The sequence below is a fragment of the Genypterus blacodes genome, unplaced genomic scaffold (genome assembly GCF_046128005.1).
Source record: "Genypterus blacodes isolate CSIRO-AG114 ecotype Tasmania unplaced genomic scaffold, CSIRO-AGI_Gbla_v1 ptg000076l_1, whole genome shotgun sequence".
NCBI lineage: Eukaryota > Metazoa > Chordata > Actinopteri > Ophidiiformes > Ophidiidae > Genypterus > Genypterus blacodes.
In genome coordinates this window covers 5,190,529-5,212,723 of record NW_027466885.1, presented here as the reverse complement: position 1 = coordinate 5,212,723, position 22,195 = coordinate 5,190,529, and the positions used below count along the sequence as shown (strand labels likewise).

The 22,195-nt window shown below is 46.4% G+C and overlaps 3 protein-coding genes across 4 annotated transcripts; 1 reads left to right on the top strand and 2 right to left on the bottom strand.

The window, feature by feature from the left end:
* Positions 1-2,230: 2,230 nt before the first annotated feature.
* On the bottom strand, positions 2,231-9,849 carry cdk13 (cyclin dependent kinase 13). Its single transcript, XM_076158070.1, has 14 exons — positions 7,739-9,849; positions 6,852-7,424; positions 6,584-6,742; positions 6,348-6,487; positions 6,093-6,263; positions 5,805-5,994; positions 5,631-5,687; positions 5,429-5,530; positions 5,260-5,337; positions 5,042-5,158; positions 4,814-4,945; positions 4,519-4,715; positions 3,754-4,278; positions 2,231-3,629 (listed from the first exon to the last, which is right to left on the bottom strand). The coding sequence occupies exons 1-14, from the start codon at positions 8,884-8,886 to the stop codon at positions 2,950-2,952; spliced, it is 4,269 nt and encodes a 1,422-aa protein (XP_076014185.1). The 5' UTR covers positions 8,887-9,849; the 3' UTR covers positions 2,231-2,949.
* A 799-nt stretch (positions 9,850-10,648) lies between these two features.
* On the bottom strand, positions 10,649-16,569 carry ralaa (v-ral simian leukemia viral oncogene homolog Aa (ras related)). Of its 2 annotated transcripts, XM_076158135.1 has the most exons (5): positions 16,414-16,569; positions 14,412-14,655; positions 14,099-14,307; positions 13,729-13,903; positions 10,649-13,640 (listed from the first exon to the last, which is right to left on the bottom strand). In XM_076158135.1, exons 2-5 carry the CDS (start codon positions 14,523-14,525, stop codon positions 13,518-13,520), a joined length of 621 nt encoding a protein of 206 aa, XP_076014250.1. In that variant the 5' UTR covers positions 14,526-14,655; positions 16,414-16,569; the 3' UTR covers positions 10,649-13,517. The 2 variants fall into 2 exon arrangements, with proteins under 2 accessions (XP_076014250.1, XP_076014249.1); XM_076158134.1 differs by lacking the exon at positions 16,414-16,569 and having other exon boundaries at positions 14,412-14,686.
* Positions 16,067-21,968, top strand: med1l (mediator complex subunit 1-like). Its single transcript, XM_076158136.1, has 17 exons — positions 16,067-16,195; positions 17,614-17,699; positions 18,579-18,654; positions 18,768-18,822; positions 18,941-19,067; positions 19,153-19,181; positions 19,282-19,353; positions 19,445-19,519; positions 19,632-19,708; positions 19,798-19,860; positions 20,077-20,188; positions 20,312-20,436; positions 20,677-20,792; positions 20,888-21,074; positions 21,155-21,250; positions 21,334-21,436; positions 21,595-21,968. Exons 2-17 carry the CDS (start codon positions 17,616-17,618, stop codon positions 21,926-21,928), a joined length of 1,731 nt encoding a protein of 576 aa, XP_076014251.1. The 5' UTR covers positions 16,067-16,195; positions 17,614-17,615; the 3' UTR covers positions 21,929-21,968.
* Positions 21,969-22,195: the final 227 nt, after the last annotated feature.

Genomic DNA, 22,195 nt, shown 5'->3' with positions numbered 1-22,195 from the left:
ATTTTCTGGTACTTTCTACATCTTTACTACCACATTTCAAGAAGAAATACTGTACTTTCTAACTTCATACCTCTACATTTTTCGTCTTTTACTCACTTGCACTGTGCAACAAATACTGTGTGTGTGCTTTGTGCTCTCAGTGTGTATTGAGCTATGCCAGTTTAGGTTTTTATGTTTTATTTATGTAATCAGTAGGTCCATCACTGAGGTTGTGACACATGTGGGCTAACAAAATGTCTTTGATTTTTCGTGATTTTCGGGTCACTTACATCGTTTGTAGTGACATCATCATCGCTGACTTCATGTGTAGTAAAACTGGACGTGGCAACAAGAACGTTAAATATCTCCAGAAGGCTGCGGCTCCCAGTTTATCCGTGTCAGTGTGACATCAGTTCAGGGACACAGTTTTGTTGCTTTAAATTCAAGCTTCATGGGATAGAACATTGCCAAAAATATTGAATGGTATTTGATATTATTTCAGGAAATATGTCCTGAAAAGCTTGAAAATTTATAAGGACATTTGTTCCAGAGCTCATAAACATTGACACACAGCGAAAAACAAGAAGCATGCTGGGAGCTTCTTTGTGATGAGTCATTTTGTTCTCTCTCTCCCTCTCTCTCTCTCTCGCTCTCTCTCTCTCTCTCTCTCTCTCTCTCTCTCTCTCTCCTTCTGTGCAGAGAAGCAAACACAATGACCACACTGACAGCAAAATGACCAAACCCGTAAACTGTCCACCTCCGTAGAATTATGCATTCCCCTGTCATTTCTCCTTGTAATACTTAAAGAACAAAGGTAGTTGTCATCTTCTTCAGAAGCACAGATGAAGAAGAGGGAAACTTCCACGGGGGGGAACAAAGAGCATCTGGACTCACTGGATATTTTGGATTGCTCAAACTGGATCTGAATTAGACTCCACAGTGTAAACGGCACTGCTCTTCACCTCCTCTGCTCTGCTCTCTTTCCATCTTCTCTTTAAATTCTCCTCACTGTTAGTTCATCCAAAATATACGACGCTGCCAGTCTGACTGAAGATGCTGTAAATTCCCAGCAATCCATCATCCACGCCGAATTAATCACAGACTAGCTGCCATCCGCATTCGGAATTAGCTTTGCAGAATGGAACCCCCCTCTGAGATAATCACTTTCTCATCACCGCAACGTGACGTGACAAATTCAAAAGATTTGGATGTAATGGCTAAAATAAAGGAAAAGATGTGTGTGGAATACGGTCTCAGCGTGTGAAATGTCGTCCACGCATGACGCCATTGCCATTTGGAACTCCATTACATACAGGGAGCCCAACTGCTTTGTGCGTTAAGCGTCTTCTGGTTAGTGTTGTGTTTGGTTATGAGTCAGTCAGAGGCAGCCGTTAAAGGACAAGTTCACTGTTTAGTTTTTTTTGAAAGCTAATCCCTATTCAAACAACGGCTGCTGTCACTTTAAACGACGCATTTACACAACATTACACAATCTCACTCACAGCTTCGGCTGGCGGGCTTGCTGTAGTCACAAACTGGGTTAAAATTGGAATATTTGCAGACATTTCTATAGTACCAGCTGTGTTACATGAACCACTGTTTGAGAACCCCTGCCGTAAACAATTACGATTGTGTTGAACCCCAGCGATAAAATATTCATACAGAATCAATGAGGTCTAGGCTGCACAACAGTATATTTTGTGGATAATTGTTAATATTTCAATATTTACTGATATTTCTTGCACTCTGATCACTAATTTATGTGTTGTGTATAAACTTCCACCTCGGAAATCAATTTTATTCTTCCTTGAGCAGTGATATGTATTATGCATCAGTGTTCCTCTGACTAACTCCACTCCTATTCCGTATCAATAAGTGAATGTGACATTAGGAATTTCTTGTTTATGATCTCTGCATCCATTTTCATTCTTCCTGACAGCTGCTTTGTAATGTGTCTGTACTGGTAGTTCTTCTTCTGCATGCGTGCCGTTATCTTCCTCGCCACGCGTTCATACTGTAGATAAACTTGCGTCACTGACAAAGAGGGAAATGTTTATGTTATTCTGTGAATGCTGCCTAAGTGTGTGTTGTCAGACTTGTCATCTTTTGTGTTTGAATGAGGTAAACAACTTCTGATGCTTGATGAGAGCCACACTGCAGTGATGTGGTGGCATGTGAGGGGACGCTGCCATCCGGTGGTGCGATGGTGAAGTGAAGACAAGAGCTTCTAACAGATGAAGACGCCATGACGCATTGTTGGCATTTCTTTAATAAACATTTGCCAAAGGAGGAAGGGAGGAGGAGGGACAAAATAATTTTTAGTACAAAACAGACATCGTCTCCTTTTTGAACTCGAGTAATGTTTTTGTTTTGCTTACAATTTTCAAAAAATGCCTACTGGCAAAAAGGCATGTGGAATTTAAAGTGAAAACAGCCCCCGTCTCCATCAAGTGATCAAGTCCTTCACCTCCATCAGCCCCTCGCTGTTTCAAACTTAAGCTATCCTGGCCGTATAACAAAAGGACACTACATTACTGGTCATAGTCCGAATTTGTGCCGATAGAAGCACACCATTCCGTTTTCCTTTCAGAGCCAAAAACAAGTTTCCGCCTACTTCGGTCAGTAGTGCAAAACATTAATACTACTCTGCCCTGGAGCAATTACACAAAGGCTAAGGTAGAGATTAAAATGTACCTGGCCCGATCAATGTACACTCAAAAAAGGTAAAAGTTTAATTTAAAAGACAGAATAGTTTACAAAAAAATATGAAAATGGTACGAGCACGAAAAGCTCCTCTGTTGTTACTCGGCTGTCCTTCTGCGTTTGCACTCGACGGAGGAGTGCGATGCCTAACACAGATTTAAGTTACTACAAACTTGAGTGTGCGTCTCCTGATCACCTGGTCTGGCCTGAGAGGCTTCAGGCTCAATAATCTGAGTCCCCGAGCGAAACGTTCACATTTCCAGTCGGTCAGAAGGGCAGACCTCGCCCCCTGATCGCTGCGGTCGAGTTAACGTGCGGGACGAAGCCCATGGGTAGCGGCGGGGGCCCCACTTGGGAAGGGGACCCCCAGGATTGGCCCTGCAGCGGCAGGGGCGGGGGTAGGGGCCCGCCGTCTTTCCTGCCCATGGCGTGGTTGTACAGGTGGATGGCGTTGGGGTTGGGCTGTCCCTCCACAGGTAAGGTGTGATTGTACTCGAACCGGTGGTCCTTGTCCCCGGTGAACACCACGCCGCCCGGAGCGAAGGGATCGGGTGGGGGCAGCGGCGGCAAGATCCCGGGAGCGGAGGAGGACCCGGCCGCCTGAGGAGGCGCGCTGAACACCTCCCTCATACTGTGAGGTGGGAGGCCTCCTCCTAACATGTGGCCCATGTAGCTGTCTGCATACCCTGCCGGGGTGAAGTGTGGGGGAGGCGGGTGGCTGTAGTCGCCCCCGTATCCTGGTCCTTCTGCAGTGGGGAGTGGCGGGTAGTCTGGCTCTGGGGGTCTCCCTCCGTCACCCCCGCCAGCACAGGAAATAGGGGGAGCGTGGCCTGTCTTGGGCTCAGGCGGGGGCTGCCGGTAGTCCAAATCGGCATGTGGAGGCGGCTCAGGGGGCTCAGGCGGTCTCTGGTCTGGTGGGAGGATGGAAACGCCTCCAACCTCCGACACTGAAAGATAAAATGACACGTGCTTTACTGTACATGTATTTACAATGTGAGGTTAAAGAGTGTGTGTGTGTGTTCTGTTACGTTTCCTTCATGTTAATGAGTGAAACCTGTTGCTGGTTGTTACCTGGAGACACCGGGCTGGGCTCTGGGGGCTGTTTGATCTCTGGAGGGGGCGGGGGCCCCGCTGGAGCTCCTGCTGCAGGCTTGGTTCCCTCTGTTGCTTCTCCGGCATCAGCAGGCTCCTGACGCTGAGCCTGTTGAGCCTGGAGGAGCTGAGTCAGCAGCATGGTCATGGCCTTCTGGGTGGCGGCGGCGGCGGCTTCTCCCTCTTGTAGCCCCGGGGGTGCAGACGGGGGAGGGGAGGGGGGCTTGGGCATGGGGGGCGTGCGCGGCACTCCTGCCTGTGCGCTGGACTGGGGAGGCTTGGCGGGCGCGGGCTTAGCCAGTGCAGGCGGCGGCGGCTCGGCCGGTCTCTCCGGGTCAGTGGGAGGCAGGACTTTAGAGAGCTGCTGTAACGTCTCCTGGTTGACCTTTGAACTCATGGTCTGGACAAACTGGGCCGTGCTGACTGCAGTCTTGGGCTGCCCGAGGAAGTTCAGCAGGACAGCCAGCTGCTCCTGAGTCAGCTGGGAGTTGGGACCCTTTGCATCTACAAATAGAACGTTTTTATTTAGACACAGAACCCTAAAAATAACTGGCATGTGAAAGTTTCACTGAGTCACATTTAAAGCATCCTGAAGGATATTAATGTGAAACTGTAAATACATGTAGACAAATCAGGCTGTGGGGGCTGTGACAACTTTACAGGCACCATCTAGTGTGACTTTGTCTATAACAACTTCATACTTGTACAGAATGTGAAGCTGAGCTGCATGTCAGCAGGACTCACCCATCAGTGCAGAGGCAGATGCAGTCTGGGCTTTGGCTCCTCCAGGAGCCGGGAAGCCCTGCGGCGTGTTGCTGCGGCTGTCGTCCAGGCCCAGCTCTTTGCGTGGCGCCTTAGGAGCCGCCAGCTCCTCCGGCGCCTGCTTCTGCCGCCGACGCTTCTTACTCCACAACTCGTGACAGTCCTGCCACAGAGGAAGACTGGGGAGCAGCGACACATGCGTCATTTATATGGCAATTGTTTGATTGAAAGGAAATAAAGTAGCGTGAAGTGACATGGATCAAACATGGAGACATACTCTGGAGGTGGCATCTTGTCTGGGTCCACATCCTTGAGGAACTCGCTGCCTAACGCTTGTTCGGCTGTGCAGCGTTTGCTGGGGTCCAGGTTCAGCATGTGGTCAAACAGGTCCAGGGCAGACGGGGGGATGCTGAGGGAGAATGAAAGCGCAACGTTTGGGTTACACACCCGAGTGGAGAGGCCGCTCCTCCAATAAGCATGAGTTAAGGCGTGTTCATAGACTTACAAAGCGTATTCCTCTCGTAATCGTCTCCTGTACTGTTTCTTTGGTTTCATGGTGTTGAAGAAGGGAAGCTTGATCACATCTGGCCAGACAGCAGGACACGGGCTCCCACATATTCGGCTACAGGGGAGGGAAACGCATTTGTTTGAGTGGAATGCAGCAATGTTACAATTCGGTTCCAACTGATATTAGGAGTTTTATCTAATTCAGCTTTGCCATACCTGATGAGCTCTAACTGGGCGAGCTCCTGGTTCGCTTGAAAGATGGGTTTCTTTGTGAAAAGTTCTCCAAGAATGCATCTGTGATGGACAGAACGAGATGGAATTCACAATTAAACTGGAGGTGAATTAAGTAGTAATGAGCCCAGGTCAGTGCCGGTCCCGTTCTTACCCGCAGCTCCACACGTCGATGGCCGGAGTGTATCTCTCTTCTCCCAGCAGCAGCTCGGGCGGGCGGTACCACAGCGTGATCACTTTATTGGTGTACGGTCGGCTGCAGATTGAAATGTATTTGATGAGAAAATGGCACAGAGAGCTCTAGCTGGTGGCGAAGAACAGACTCTTGACAACGCAAAGGCACGAAGGAGACTCACCTCTCCTCAGAGTTATACAGCCGAGCGAGACCAAAGTCTGCGAGCTTTATCTGACCCCTGATTTGCAAGGGAGAGGGGAAAAAAAAGGATTAAATCAATGTTAGAGAAACATCTGTGACTAATAAAAGATAAACTGTTTGTTTTGGTTAAGCGAGAGGACCCCCGGGGACGTACTTGTTGTTGAGGAGGATGTTGGAGCACTTGATGTCTCTGTGGAGGAAGTTCTTCTTGTGGCAGTAATCGAGGCCCTCCAGCAACTGCCGCATGAAGGACTTGATGTGGCTCTCGTTGAAGTGGACCAGGCCTGACTCGAGCAGGCCCATCAGGTCGTGGTCCATGTATTCAAACACAAGATAGAAAGCACCTGGGACGAAGGAGCGAAGACAAAGTCAATTTACTGGAGATGCTTTCATGTTTTTGCAGCGCGACTATGAAGCCTTAAGGGCGGCAGATGTGCTGCACCTTTATCATTCTTGAAGTCCAGAGCATCTTCCTTGTCTGTGACGATCTCCTTCATATTTATGATGCTCTTGTGGTTGAGCTGTCGCAAAATCTTAATCTCTCTGATGGCCGTGATGGGAAAGCCCTCCTTCTCGTTGTCCAGTCGGACCTTCTTCAAAGCCACCATCTCAGCTGTGGGACAGAGGAGAGGACCGCGTCTCTACACTCGCTCAGAAAATGGTCTCACGATCTCATTTCCCACTGTGAAACACTCACCTGTGTCTTTGTCCTTGGCCTTGTACACCTGACCGTAGGTTCCCTCCCCTGTGATCCCAATGATCTCAAACTTGTCGACACAGCGTTTGCCCCAATCTATCTCGGTTTCCTTAATCTCACCGTATCTTGGACCACAAATTCTGGGAAATACAAACAAAACATTACATTGAATGTTGAAGATGAAGTGACACTGCAAACAAAATCAGCACGCGTGACACAAATGCACCGCTACACACTTTGGTCTTCTGCGGAGCGTTTGGTTCTTCTTCTCATCAAACGGGCTGTGCGGGGAAGATGTGGCGCCCGGGAGCTCAGGCGGGAGAGGCAAGTCGGATAGGAGCTGACGAGACCTCCGGTCTGGCTTTTTCTTCCCTGAGAGTGAGGCGTCTTTCAAGCTGAAAGAAAAGTGAGGAAGAAAAATGCAGGAGAATGAAGTTGTTACAATCTAATACAAAAGGTAGCCAGGAATAGTTTAGGTTACACGACTCAACAGCTCCTGCATACCTATCTCCTTTGACCATATGCTCAATGACTGTTTGGGGCAATGGTAGACACGAAAGCGTGGAGATGAGCTGGCCAGTGGCACGTTCCTTGTCTTTGCCCTGTCCGAATGCTTGTGCTTTCCTCTTGTCTTTATTCACTGAGTCGTCTTTCCCCTTTGCGTCTCTGTCCCTGTTCGGCAGAGGCTCGGCGGGCCTCTTTGAGGGCCTGTCAGAGGGGGACGGGGGCTGGGTGGCTGTGGGGGTTCTGGGACCCTTCTCGGGCTGCGGGGGCGGAGGTGGAGACGGCGGTCGGCCCTTCCGGGACGTGTGATTCGTCTTGGGACTGGGCTGATGAGCGGCTGGACCCTTGGTCGGGGGGCACGCGTTGCCGGCGTTCCTGGCCTTAGCGGCTGCTTCTGCCGCTTTCGCCTTCTTTTGCTTACTCAGCTCGGCGGCCAGACTGGTTTTGAACGTGATCGTGCTGGGAGAAAGGCTGGAGGGGCGACTGCGGGAGCGGGAGTGACGGTGGCGGCTGTGAGAGCGTGAGTGCCTCGTGGATGAGAATGGACTTCTGCTACGTGACCTTGCGGAGCGTCTGTGAAGGTAAGGACAAGAAACGTTTTAGATTTTATTTTCAATCCCCCCCAAAAAATCCAAAGCAATCCCAACAATAACATTTCATTAAAAAGCAATTTTATTGCATACTGTTTGCCAGAGTAATTACTTCAATAAAAACTACGTTAACAATAATAAAAGTTTGGCATTTGAAACATGAAGTCTGGACTCGATTTGATTGAGCCACCAAGTCTGTGTTTACTAAACTTTGTGAAAGGCATAATCTCCAAATCCACATTCAGCACTGACAGGAGGCCGTCATCACTTTAGGCTGAGTGCTTTACAAGAGCTCACCTGACATCTGGACTCGGGCTCAGAGACTTTCTGTATGGACTTCTTGATCTCCTGCGGTTCCCATAAGGACTTGACCCCAATTCTCCCTGTTCGTAGGGACTGTGTCGGCCGTAACTCGGGGAGCGGCGCCAGTTGGCTGGACTGACGGGGGATCGCTTTCTTTTGTTGCTGGAGTACGAACTGGGTGATTTTGAAGCGCCGTAGGCCCCGTAGGCATCTGCATCCCGGTTGTAGTACGTCGAACTGGGGGACGGCCTCTTGCTCCCATAAGTTGGACTTCTTCTAGATGACTGCTGGTTGTAACCACTGGGAGATTGGTAGTTATGTGAATATGACGTCCCATAGGGACTGTCGGCCTTGAAACCAGGACTCCTCCTGTACGTTCTGAGGTCTTCACGGTCGTCTCTGTAGGCTTGTGGAGCCTCTCTGTAGGCAGACGGGGGCTCTTTGTCAGATCTCGTTTTGCTTTTACGCCTTTTAGAATCTTTTTTCTCCACGGAGGCTGAGGTCTGGGCTGTGGCTGTCCGTTTACCGTTTCTGTCACTGCTCCTTGTCGTGTCTCGTTGGTTCTTCGAGCCACTTATACTCCCTGCGCTCCAAGCCTTGGAGGGGTCCCTGTCACGGCTCGGGCGCTCTTTCTTACGGCCGGACTCCTTCTCCTGCTTACTCTTCTCCGGTGGTCCCCTGGTTTGTCCGCTCTTGCTTGAGTAAACTGCCCCTCGGTCTCTCTGGTTACTTCTGACCGGGGACGCTGGTCCATTAAATTCACCAAAATCAACATCGCTGAGTCGGTCCACTGACAGCCGGTCAGTGCGCGGGTCAAGTTTGGGAGAGGGGCTCCCAGAGAAGCGCTCTGACTGGGAGCTTACGTCATCATACTCTACCAGTGTCCGAAGTTCCACCTCTCGGTCTAACGCGCTTTTACGGTCATTCTGGTGCCCCTCTAGCACGCCGGAGTGCCACAGCTCCCTGTCTTTGGCCTGCCAGCGCTTCTTCTTTCTTGTCGTCGACGAGCGCCTCTTCTCCCGGTGTCTCTCCCGCTGCACGGCCCCGCTCCCCGCTTTGCTGCGCCGGTCCTGTCGGTTGGCATTTCTCGGTGCCGAGGGGCTCCGTCCCCGACCCTCGCGAAGCACCTCGGAATTCGGCATTTATCCGCTTGAAAGTGTCAATGTCACAAGCACGTCTTAAGAATAAGCTTTGTTATTTTACTTCCCCCAAACTAAACTACGTCCCTCTGTGAGCGGCGGAGCTAAACATTTGGCTCTCCGATTAGCAAAGCTAGGTAGCTAACGTTACAGCAGATTGACAATTACACAGCAAGCTTAGCTAACGAAATGACGAGCCTAACGTTAGCATTCCGAAGCTAGCTCAATGTGCGTTAACCACTAAAGTGACTTATCTGCGGTGGAAATTCATTACACGCGGTGCCAAGCGGATTCCACGGCTTGAGAAAATCCGCTGAATAATTTGTAGTTAGAAAACCGTCCGACCGTCAACCATTATAGAAATCTCCGGGCGGACATCTCTCAGATCTGCTAGCTAATGCTAATCGGGTTAGCCAGCTAGCAACCACTAGCTAACTGTGTCCAGCTAGACAGTTGCGTTCCGTTCCATGGTCAAAGCACAGGCCCAAGGACCGTCCGAACATAAACACCGGCACTTCTGAGACGCTCCGGTTCGTGTAAACATGTAACTCCATTCACTGGATAGTGTTTAAGTATTAAAGTCGAAGTAGAAAAGTACTTCTCCTCCTCCCAAACTTCTTCATGGCCCCCATCGCTCTCCAATGTGCAACAAGGAAGTGAACAAGCACGCGAGCTAGGAGGCGAGCTAGCTGCTAGCCGCTAGCTCACGTTAGCCAGCTAGCTTCCTTTCTCCTTGCGTGGAGTTCCAATCACTCAGTCGAGCTGCAATCAAACAATGCCGCTCAAAAACACACCCGAGCCCGAGTATTCGGGCGAGTCGCCGCTCCGTGTGGCGACTGAACTGTCAACAACACCCGCACGCGTGTTCCCGCGTAAAACGGCTCAATAATCCCCTTTGTTTATGTCAGAATATTGTAACTTTGTTCGCATTGTGGCTACAGAGCAGCTTTCAAACCAGAGGCCCTGTGCGTCGGTGTTGACCAATGACGCGCGGCTACGTCATCAACACGGGGTGCTTATGTCACCACAAGGGAAACCCCTGCTTCCACAGTGTTAAGTGTCAAATAAAATGTAAACATATTTGATCACTAGTATGAATTGTGAATAGATAGTTTTAGATTATAGGGGCGGCAGTAGCTCAGTCCATGGGAACCCACCGGAGGGTCGTCAGTTCGAGTCCCCGTATGGACCAAGAAGTTTTGCCTCCAGGGCACTGCCAACGTGCCCTTTAGCACCGTACCCCCAAACTGCTCCAGTGGCGCCATATCATGGCCTAATAAAGTTTCTTCTTTTCTTCTACCATTGACGCACTGAATTGTACTTTCTGTCTGTGTTGATTTTGAGTAACCCCCAGAAACATGCAACCAGTACAATGCACATGTCAATACAGCTCTGTTTGCACTAAACCAATCAATACATATGAACTCCCATGATGTTTATCAGGCATAGAAGCTTCTGATTTCATGCAATAGTACAAAATTTCCAAAAATGTAGGCTTACGCAAACAGAGATGGATCAGTCCCACAGTGAGTTTATCATTAACCAATGTGTAACATGTGTACAAATGCAATAATGGAAGAAGTATTCAAATCTATAACTTTTGTAGAACTACCAAAACATAAAAGTATTGAAGTGACCAGTGTTTTACAAGAAAAAGTAAGAATAGGAGTAAATTCACAGGCCAGAGTCTCAGTGCCTTGCTCCAGGATACTTCAGTGCTGGAACATGATACGATCTTAACACAAACACTATCAGAACAAACATGTATTAGTAATATCCACTTTATTTGCCATTTCCAAATAACTCACATAATGAATTGAAATGTAAGCGTCTTCTCTTGCTTTCACAGATAGGCTACATTAGTGGTTATGGTGAAAGTAAACATGAGGGAAACAAACACAACTGATAAGCGTACATACAACCTTCCCATCAAAGACACAAGAGATCTAGTTTCATTCTTAGCTTATTTATATAAAAGGCAAAACAATTTATTTTAATACCCAACAGGGGACAGTATGCTCATATGCTTTCACACAAACGTCACAAATGGTTGCTGACAGCTGTTTTAGTGTCGTCCCTTAAATCCTGCAGCAAATATTTGGGCGGTGGAAAGGATTCACCTTATGTATGAGCACAAATGAAGGAAAACAATATATATTTCTAATTGTGAGGATCCGATGTAGCACTGAAACAACAGTGAGACTGTGTTGTGTTTACGTGTAAGCAAGTGCGACGGTGGCGACTGAGTTTTGCTTCTGCAATCCTCAACGATGACACACGGCACTTCATTTAATGGACACAAGCTGAGGAACGAACGCTGGCGAGGATTCTGCTGCCTTTTCATTTTTGCGGGCCCCTCAGTGCGACTTTCCGCAGTGTTTCTATCTTGGTGTGGCATACTGAAGGTTAGCCCTTAAAATAGAACATATTAAACCACACACCTTCCCCTACACTCTGGCCCTGTGTGCTCCCGAAACTTTGGGTTCCATTTTGTCTTGACAACTCTCCCACTATCTATCTCCTATCTCACCATTCCACCTTAACACTCCCCACTCTCTCTACTGTGTGCTTTTCTATACACAACAAATACAAAGAACATTTCTTTGCAATAGTCATTTTGTGGTGGTGGGGTTGTACAATTGACGCGCTGTAGTAATAACTTTCAAGCCAAGAATTCTTGACCTTTTAATTTAAGGAATCAACTCAGGAATACAGCCTTTTTGTCGACGTAAATGTTGGAATTCTGCTTTAACAATGGACACCACGTTCCCTACAAAATAAGAGTTAATCACATCAGAGCGCTATGCGGCAACAACCCTTGAAGGAAATCAGAGAAGTTTGGGTGAAGAAATGAGCGGCTCAGTCAGAAAGCAAACATGGTGGTGGGACTGCAGGGTCACAGACTTCACAGTGGGACTTGGTCTGCGTAAAGCGCCGTGCATTTCAATCTAATTCCGTCGATTTCTTGCACTGCCTCAATCTCAGATTCACTGTTAAATAATTCAGCCTCGTCCACAAGATCAAATTACAAACGGCAGACAAAAGCAGAATGTCAGAAGCCTCTAAACGTTTCACAACTCCCTGGCAGATTCATCCGAGCCGAAGCGAGCGGGAGGAGGGTGAGGAAGGATTACGCGCAAGAGGCCACAGTAATGCACGGCACATGCAAACTAAAGCCCTCGCAACTTTACATTTTAAGAGTGAGACACTTTCATTTGCACTCGTGCACGATTGGCATTTCCCTCAGATGTCACAAAAACAAAACAGCCAAAGATTACACCCCATACACTCAAAAGATGCACTTTTTCCTTTTAATGCATATTGTTGTGACTTGTAATTCACTCTAACTAGGGTGAATAAATGGGCACTTGTTTGCACGACCAAGCATCTTTGGTGATTACAAGCTACTTTCACCTTTTTCCAGTAAATTATTCCTGCTTTAGTCCCAAATAAGAAACAGGAGAATAAAAGGTTTGTGATTGAACATCTGAGCCACGGGAAGTAAAAATGGCTAAAGAAATGTTTTTTTACATAACAGGGAATCAATTTATTTAACAAATTTTAAATAAGATTAAAGACAACATGCAAAGGATGTAGTGTGCAGGAATTCCCTCTTAACAGCACCGGAGATTCCAGTAATCGGTAAACAACAAGGCAAACGAAAGTCATTGGCCGAGTGAGGTAAAAATGTCTGAAATGATCAAATGAAATAAAATTTCAAGTGTTGCCTCATCCCTCGTGGATTTAAACCGAATGATCAACATCGTTTGTGCATCGGGGACGACCGAAAAGTGACTGGAAGGGAGAAGAAATGTTTTAAATTAGTGTGGTTACTTTTGCAGGCTCACATGATAGAATAAGAGACACAATTAAATAAAAAAAAAGACTAACTCACATATAAAAAACAAACAAAAACATATGGGACTATATCCATACCACCTAGTAAACGGGAGATGTAAAACAAACAAATAGGAATGGCATCTAATTTGGAGCTCTGGCTTGAACGACGCGGCGGCCTTCGTTTAGATTCAAACATTCGTCACACATTCGACAGGGCGGCGTTGGTGCCCGGGTGGCACTGCAGAAACTCTGGGCCCCAACGCCTCACTGCTCAATGCCCTAACTTATGATTCCTGCCCGAGAAAGTGGAACAGATCGGGGGATGTTTTAAGATTAATGTACATTTTCCCCTCACACACACACACACACTCTTAAACCTCGACTCTGACACTTCCATTTTTTTTTCAGCTTTTGAACTTGTGCACAGTTGTCTGAATTAATGTTATAATACACATCAAACTTTACAACGAAATGTTTTCATAATATCTCAGGGTTTTTCGCCTCCTGTCTGTTTTTAGGCTTAAATTAAAAACACCATCCGTTAATTACTCTCTGTCGTGTGGTCAGAGTAAAAGAAAGAGCGAGGACGTACATTATTTGGAGTGTCAGCACATAAAAAGTTAGACTTGAGCTATAAATGGGTGTATGGAGGTGCCGCCTTACTACTTCCTGACACACGGTCAGATTGTCCCGGTAACCAGAACAGAAAGTCATGATCAGGATCGGGCACAAAATAAATGCAGAGTCTGAGAAATGTATATGTACATAAGCAGTCATCCTGCTGCCGTTCACCACTATAAAATACAACATCTCTCTCTAATTCTCTTGGCCAAACTTTTGCTTTTCTTCTTTCCGTTCTTCTCTTTGCTGTCCTCCATTTTCCTCGCCCGGATCTCCCTCATCAGGTCAAAGAACACCTGAGGAAAAACAGTCGAGTTTCAGTATGCAGTCTCAACTTCAACCTGGTCAAAGCGCAACTCACGTGTCACGTTCGCCCAAACCGACCTTGTCGACGTTGGCACGGGTTTTGGCTGAAGTCTCCACGTAGCACACACCCCACTGCTCGGCGCGCGCCTTCGCCTCGTCGGCGCTGACCTGCCGTCGGTCGTCCAGGTCCGACTTGTTGCCGACCAGCAGGAAGGGCACGTTCTCGTCTTCCTTCACTCGCAGTATTTGCTCTCTGAGAAACAGGAAGCGGCACTCAGCCAATGAATTATGCAAATCACCATCACCACTGCTTGTTAAACTCAAGTAAAGCTTTGAACATGAGCTGGTCTTAAAAGGCGAGAGTATTGTTTATGCATGTAAACGGCGGTCAGATGGCATTACATTCTAATGGGAGTAGGAAAGCATTAAACACAGGATGCAACTCTACCTGAAATCTACTGTTGCTGCAAAAGATTCCAGCTCTGTGATGGAAAACACGCAGAGGAAACCCTCCCCGCTGCGGAAGTAGTTATCCCGGATGGCTGCGTAGTCCTCCTGTCCAGCTGTGTCCAGGATGTCAATCTGCACCTCCTCTCCATCCAGCACCACTTTCTTCCTGTAGCTGTCTGCTTTGGTTGGCTCGTAGTCTTCAACGAACTGAAGATATGACACAGCAAATGTGAACAACCCGGAACAGATAGGGCACATTTGTGATTGTAGCAAGAAGACACACACATCACAACATACACGGGCGAGCTCACCTCATCATACATAAACTGGAGAGTGAGGGCCGACTTCCCCACTCCGCCACTGCCCACCATAATCACTTTGTGAAGGGCCAGTGAGTTCTGCCCCTTTGGCTTAGCGGCGGCCATGGCTCTGTGTACCAGGAGGTCCAAGTGCAGGAGGGAGAAAGTTCAAGGTGGAGGTGGAAGGATTGTGAAATTAAAACAATAAAAGCAGACTACTGATTACTGCGGCAACCAGGGGGCAGAACCAGGGTTCCTGGGGAGGGAAGAGAAACGGAGGCTTTAGATTACATCTCTGTAGCTGCACTGCACAGCTATTTACAGCCTTATATGTCACTGTCATCATTTATACAACGAGTAGAGTGGCGATCTCTTTAAATGATAACTTATTCTAAAAATTAACAAATTACAACTATAACTACCCCTCCCTATAGCTTTTGATGTATGGCTCTACAACATTATTATCATTAGAGCCAAACATGAACTAGATTTAGTAATCTATTAGTATGACATCATTGTTGTAACTGTATGTTCAGGTGTTATTGTTTTTGTTTTGGATGACATCACTTCTTTAGTTTGATGGCATCACGTTGTTCTTTCGATGACATCAGTATTGTTGAAGTACTATTTACGTAGCTCCAGCCAGGAAGAGGGATGTGTCACTATAATTATAATCGGCTGTTATAGAACAATAACAAACTCCCCACCCAAAATGAGCATGTAGAGCTGAAAAGAAGGCCTTGGTTCACTCACAGCATTAATGAGTGATTTTAGGAGACGGAAAATCTACAATCACAAGTATTTTGCAGCAGAAAATGGAACATTTAGGATGGCAAACCATCCCAGGTGTAGTCTCAACCTGTGAGAAACACTGATGACATGATCACTGACAATGTAGCAGAGGTCTGGTAAAGGACAGATGAGCAGCATGTGTAGATTAAACATGAGGTTAAGAGTCAGAGCCATTTCGCACAGAGAATTAAGACTTTAATCAGTCCTACTAGCAGCTTTTACAAGAGTGGCACAGGCAGATTTATTGATGATCAGCTTCCCAAGAAATACTGTCCAAGACGATTGGAATTAACAAAAAAAATATGTCCTGACTGGGCTTTTATCTATTGCAGTACAGATAAGGATGATGGGAACGGAGCCAGTGTGCCATTAAACAAATTAAAATGGAAGTACAAAAGTCAATAGTACGATTTAGTAGCTTAGTCTTCTCCTTAGAGAAATAAAGCCCCAAAATCTCTTATTTGTTTGTAGAAATGATTGTTGTGACGTATTTGACTGTAATGATTTTAAGTTATGGTCTCAAACAGAGAGAAGAAGCGTGAAGCTGCCATTAGTTTGTTTAACCAAGTAACCTTTGCAATTCACAACACAGAGTTAGGACGCGAACGTGACTCTGGATTCCTCCCTAATGGACACAGCGACGCTGTAAACTCACACGGATGGAACGTCAATGTGACTTTAACCTGCTTAACGTTAATCAATCGGCTCAGTCGTGTTACTGGCTACTAATCTAAAGGCTCAGGCACATCAGAAACACACAATTCGCGAACCGAGTACATAGATACTGATCGATTACTGACCGATTACCTCGAATAACTGAAAACGCATTACGACACTGAAAGACGTGACAACTTATTACCAAGTTAGCCGGTGACAACTGCAGGTTAACTCACGTTAGCTCGAGCTTGTTGACAGTGTTGGGCGTGATGGCTAACGAGCTAACTTAGGCAGCTAGTGAACGGCGCCCGATCGTGCTTCAAATCCGCCCAGGTTGAGGATTACAGGTCAGATTGTACACAAAACACAAATCCCGGAGATTGAATAACTGGCAACAGATGTTCCCTCGATCATTGATGCTTCCGCGCTAGCTTTCCAAGGTGGCTACACAGGCAAAGAGGGCTAACCAGGAGACAAACCAGGAGCGAATCACAACCAAACAATGAGGCGCAAAACAAAACAAACTACATGTAACACCTGTGTTAGCATTCATAACGTCACTTACCGGTGAATCGAATCGCGACGTTGAACTGAGACGGAACCGGGTTGGGAAATGAAAACGCCTTGGCTAGCTCCTTGTTAGCTCATGGCTAGCAGACTGGCTACCTCCACAGACTGACTACACGTCCTGTGGGCTCGGCGGCTCTGCCTGACAACGCCCGCCCGCCTGGGACAACCATACACATGAAACCGCACACTTTACTCTTATTATTGACACTATTTGTATCTAATAAAGCAAAATAAATACATTTAAAAACTCAACGATTTAAACTTTATCGCCAGTTGCCTCGTTGTTTTCCTCAATGTGTAGAATTTAAGTTTAGTCTATAAATTGGGAAGTGATGTACGTTTCATTTGTCTTAACGACCTGATTTTGTGTTACTATCGTTTATCACAATTCCTAATTTAAAACTGAGGTCATATAGTCAGTAATTATACAGTTATGATACACGTTAGATTTGGCACCATAATAGCATTTTCCATCTTGATAAAATTAAAAACAACAGCATTATTGTCTTTAAAGCCGTTTGTCAAACAAAGGTGCGCCGCAGGCTGCGTTCCATTTAGTTGTCCCAGTGCCGGAGACCTACTTTTATACACGCTGTCTCTCAGGTGCACCTAATTGGAACGGGAGCCATAATTACTCACACCTGCGCCAAAACAATGAGATCACTGCCACCGGTTTCCAATATAAATCATCAGTTCTTTGGGAAAAAGACTGGAAATATTTGACTCGCTGTGAGAAAGAGTATTGATTAACTGGCTATTGACTATAAATGTTGAACGTTTGTTTTGGAGGAGTAAGACTTTAGAAAAAAAAGGTAACATGTGAATGCCCCTAAACATGTGAAACTATGGAGACTCAATCTAGCAGAAGTGCAGATTCTAAATTTTCAATCATTTCAACGTTGAAGAAGGAACAGAGTTATTATATCTGAGATGACAGATTGTGTTACAGAATTTCAGTAACAGAATCTGTCCATAGATATAATTTGATATGAGTGGTTTTAACAAAGCGGCTCAGCTCAAAGGGCTTTTTCACCTCTGCCTATGGAATTTTGCACATAAATCTAATTAGTGCCGGGGGAGAAGCTGCTGCTGCAAACCCCTGGAATTACAGCTAATTTGCCAGTTATGGTGTGGAGGGCACGGACACTGACCCGTTTGTTAAGCTCTCAACTCTCCCTTCTCCTTTACGTTGTAGCCATGGAGTCCATTCTCTCTAAACTGCACTTGAAATACGCACAGAAGACGTGGAATGAAACCTTCCAGCTCGTCCATAGATGCATGGTAAGATCGATACCAGTGACACGGGCGTTTAGTGTCAGATCAGGTCAGGTCACAGAGCGTCACCCAGTTCCCTCATGTTGTCACATTGTTTGGCATTTAACAACATAATCGCACACAGTTTAAATAATTGGAACCGCACAAAATTCATAAATGATTGATATGCCTCCATTTGGAATGTGATAATGAAATAAATAAGTTATAGGACACATTCCTGCTTGTTTCTCTGCTATGATCTGCAGCCAATGAGGACGCTTGTGTGGTGATGCACTAAGAATGAGATCACATATATCCTGGAACACACAGGCCTTTGTTAGGTCACCACAGTTAGGCTGTCACACTGTGGCTTTGGTTCATCTCTTATTGACCAACTGGCAGATGCAAAACAAACAAAACAAAATCGGACTTCCCTATTTTCTGTATTTGTTTGGATTCTGTTTGCTTTTGTCATCTTTGCTTGATGTTTTGAACATGTTGCTTAGGAGATTCCTAACTTTTGTTCATTCAACCGAGAGCCTTTAGTTTAAGGGGTGGGGGTTAGTTTATATTTGTCATGGGTGGAGCAGCAGGTTAGATGATCACTTTAGATTAAAAAGGATCTTGTGCAGCAGGCTTTGCAGGAATTGAATAATGAGTGCAGAGTTGTGAGTGTACTTACAGTGCAGGGTGTTCAGGTGCATGCAGATCAGGCGTCCCGGTCTAATCGCATAACTCTCTTCCCACAATGCAAATCATCCAGACATTTCCCACTGAAACGGCGTTGTGCAGTTTGTCCGCTGCTGTGGGACCACGCAATGTTTACACTACACACACACACACACACACACACACACACCAACACACAAGAGCTCCATTGTTGTTATTTCTTCCCCTCCCCAATAGGACAAAACCAGAGATGACTCCAAAACCAACAAGCTGCTCACCAGGTCCCTGGAAAGGCTCAGTGAAGCTTTAAATGGTAAAGTTGCAATATTACTGATGACGCAACATCATTAACGCCGCATTTATAGTCGAGATGAAGACACAATGTCAATGCAACGCAATCCCGAAGGTGGTTTCTACATGTTTCAGTGACCTCACTTCACACCATGAAGTCCCGACTGGAAATAATAGCCAAGCAGCAAGGGTAAAGATGACTAACTGACTGTGCTCCTTTTACTGGCCTCCATTTTTGTTTTTAATTCAATACATCAAGTTCCAATGAAAGAGAAATAGTCCTTATTCCTTCCATTTCAAATTTTCAGGATGGGCTTTCACGTCACCGAGCACATGTGCTACCTAACTGCCGACTTATTCTACCTGGAGGTGGTGCTGTTGCCTTGTGGTGGGGCTGCGGAGGTCAAGGTGGCAACGCACGGAGATCCCCCTATGGTAAGACGGCTCGAGTTTGTTCTTTAACAGGTCATTCACACACGTCTTTACTCTCTACACTGATGGAATTCAAATTGTTTTGCAGGCCAGTGAGGTGTTCCTTCAGCAGCTGAGGTGAGACGTAAAGTTTTTAACCTTGATGTCGTTGCTCTCTACATTATTTGCTGCAGGGCTTTGAAATGCGGTTCACATTATTTTACTGCTTTGTTTTCAGGTCAAAAGATTTTGCGGTGTTCTCAAAGAAGCTGGCAAGCATGTGGTCCCAGTACAACATTCCTGGAAACAAGTGCTGCCTTTTATACATTTTTTTACACCCAAAATCGTTATTATTTGACATCCTTTGCAGTGGTTAAGCAACTTCTCTCCCTTTTTTCCAGTGAACTCAAGTTAAAACTGTTTATGTCGCTGCAGTGCATCGGGAAGGACTTATTGAAAATGTCACTTTCGCAGAGGTGCATGACAAGAAATCAGATTATTTTAAAGATTACTGTTATTTTCTCAAATCTTACTGGTTTTGACAGCACAGTACAAACCCAGTTGCACTCATTTTTGTTGTGCCCTCAGAGAACCACAGCACTCTGACCCCCGAGTGGACATGATTTGCAATGGCAGGGTTGGCTGTCTCATAGCTGACAGAGAAGGTACAACACGTGATAAAGCGAGGTCGGGGTTTGCATGCATATACGATGTTTTAACGGTAAATTGAAAAGAAAACATTTTGTCCTTCCAGACTGCCCTTTGACCATCCAGTTCTACGTCAACCCGACTAATGAAATCAAAACATCAGCCTCGCGTAAGATGCCAAGAGATCTGTTCAGAGTTTTCTCAATCCAGGGCTTTGGATCCAGCATCTGAGCGCAGACTCTCGAGGCCACAAAGACTTTTTGGTTGAGCTTGGAAAATACATTTTGTGGGATTGTACAAATATGCAAGTCAAGTGCTAAAGCGTGTGAGGTCCTGAGGAAAAGCACAGTTATTTTTCACTGTTTTGCATTCAAATCGATGACAGATGTGGAGCCCGTCGTTCAGGCAGCCCAGGTGACAGTGACACTCAGCGACATCGCCCGCAAGCTGCAGATGGCATCTGTGATCCCGCAGCCTCTGCAGATTGATCGCTACGGGTAACGGCCTCTTCCTAATGGGGCCGTAATGTGTTATTTGTTTCATCCATCACTCATCGGGGCACATTATTGCTTTCCGTCATGAACGCGGCGTTAATACCCCAAACCTGTGTGTTGTGGCAGCCATCCCATGTTCATGCCTTTGGGCGAGGTGCTGTTTGAGACGCTGCCTGCCTGCTTCCTGCTCAAACTGCAGCCACCGGTGCCAATCCTGTCATCCTTTGTCAACATGCTCAGCCAAATTACAGGTTGGGTGACTTTGCACAGTCAATACGTCTTCTGTATGCAGAGTGCATATGCTTTTGTCCCAGTTCACACAGGATATAAAGCATTAAATGTGCACAGTTTTGGAAACCGAATAGCAAAATGACAGCTTTGTCCCGTTGGCTTTGTGGCCAGCTTAAAGAAGTGTTGAATAACAGTGATGAAGAGGGTGTTATTCATGTTCCATCACTCGCCTGCTCTCTCTCTCTCTCTCTCTCTCTCAGGCGTTACCATACCAGATGTTGACCTGCAGTGGGCACCATTACCCATGATTCTGCTGCAAAGTTTACCACACTGTGACAACCTCGGGGAGGATAAAGACAAGACGAAATCTGTTGGTGTAGGCGCGCAGCTATAGTCTTTATCTAATGGTCACCCTGCATGCTTTGCTTTGCTTTGCTGTGCATCAAAATGCATCCATATTCTTCTGTCCAGCCTCCTCCAGGTCAAAAGAGCCCCCGTTGTGTTTTCTCCAGACCAGCATGGGAGGTGCCTGCCCAGATTGGGACCATGATGGACGCCGTTCCCTTCACCCACCCGGCCCATATTCCTGCCCTGCTGGAGCTGCTTCGCCATCAGTGCGCCTACAACGCCCTGCTCAGAAGCTGCATCGACAGTCCAGGTTAACCATAATGCTTTGCACATTTCAGGGGTTAATGTAAAGTACTCCTATGTGATGTTGTATTGATGCTTCTTTATCAGGTTCAGTTTATGATCTACACTTTGAAGTCCTTTCAGAGTCTGAAACCAGCTTCACTGTAGCCTTCATTCCACCTGACACTGACGACCTCGCCGTTTGTGAGCACTTTTACTGAACTTCTGAACTTTATATATTTTTTGGACTAGACTGTGACAAATTGATCGTGTGTTTTTGTTGGCAGTGCTGGTGAATGTGGCGGGGCCTCATCACATCACCTGTAGTGTGTATGGTGCAGCATTCAAAGACCTCGGTTTAGACGACCACGTCTCAACTATTATGAAGAGGTGCAGCTGAATCTCATTTTCCTTGCTGCATTATTACAGTTTCTACACGTAGACAAAAGACTCTGGGCCGCCTCCACTTGGATCAATATCCCAAATCCTCTGGAGTCTGCTTTGATACAGCAGCTTCATTTCACTGTGATCTTGTTTTTCTTACTCAGGTACATGTCTGTTCCTTTGGCGCTGAAGGCGTTATGTGGTAAGCTGGAGCGTATCACAGCGGCCGCGCCTTCCTCCGACCGCCCAGCCGCCACAGAGGCTGGAAACGATCCCTCGGTCACAGACACCAACAACACTGTGACCTCAAGCGTGTCCTCCCAGAGTTCCGCTGGGCCAGCAGAGGAGGGATTCACGGTCTCTGCCTGTTTTGCTGTGTCTGTAGCCACACCTGAGCTCTACTCTGATATAAGCTCAAGCTCTCCTGTAGACCCTTACCAAGTCACTAATGTGGGTTTGTTTCCACTCTGGACAAACGACACCCTCAGACGGAGCTAATCTAAATGGATTACACGCGCTGCTTATAAAATTGAGCTTGAAAATTGTCTTGGTTTTTAGATTTGAATAAATATTCTGCCAACACAGTTAATTTATTCATGGCTCACATCAGTCAGCAGTGATTTGTTTTGCAGAATTTTAGGACTCGGCTCGTCAACTCGCAGATTATCAACTCCGTGGTCTTCGTTTGAATCCGGTTATAGTTTGAACTTCGACAGCCACAAATTTGGCTGTCAAAATCCTAACTGAAGCTGTCATCATTTTAAA

What these genes read in the sequence shown, in the direction of transcription:
- cdk13 (XM_076158070.1), bottom strand. Translation starts at nt 8,886, where the DNA reads ATGCCGAATTCCGAGGTGCTTCGCGAGGGTCGGGGACGGAGCCCCTCG. An exon ending in ACGCTCCGCAGAAGACCAAA is followed by an intron (nt 6,488 to 6,583) that starts GTGTGTAGCGGT and finishes TGTATTTCCCAG; the next exon opens with AATTTGTGGTCCAAGATACG. An exon ending in GCCCAGCCCGGTGTCTCCAG is followed by an intron (nt 3,630 to 3,753) that starts GTAACAACCAGC and finishes TTTATCTTTCAG; the next exon opens with TGTCGGAGGTTGGAGGCGTT.
- ralaa (XM_076158135.1), bottom strand. Translation starts at nt 14,525, where the DNA reads ATGGCCGCCGCTAAGCCAAAGGGGCAGAACTCACTGGCCCTTCACAAA. An exon ending in GCAGCAACAGTAGATTTCAG is followed by an intron (nt 13,904 to 14,098) that starts GTAGAGTTGCAT and finishes CCTGTTTCTCAG; the next exon opens with AGAGCAAATACTGCGAGTGA. An exon ending in CCCGTGCCAACGTCGACAAG is followed by an intron (nt 13,641 to 13,728) that starts GTCGGTTTGGGC and finishes GTTTTTCCTCAG; the next exon opens with GTGTTCTTTGACCTGATGAG.
- med1l (XM_076158136.1), top strand. Translation starts at nt 17,616, where the DNA reads ATGGAGTCCATTCTCTCTAAACTGCACTTGAAATACGCACAGAAGACG. An exon ending in AATCAAAACATCAGCCTCGC is followed by an intron (nt 19,861 to 20,076) that starts GTAAGATGCCAA and finishes AATCGATGACAG; the next exon opens with ATGTGGAGCCCGTCGTTCAG. An exon ending in AAGCTGCATCGACAGTCCAG is followed by an intron (nt 21,075 to 21,154) that starts GTTAACCATAAT and finishes CTTCTTTATCAG; the next exon opens with GTTCAGTTTATGATCTACAC.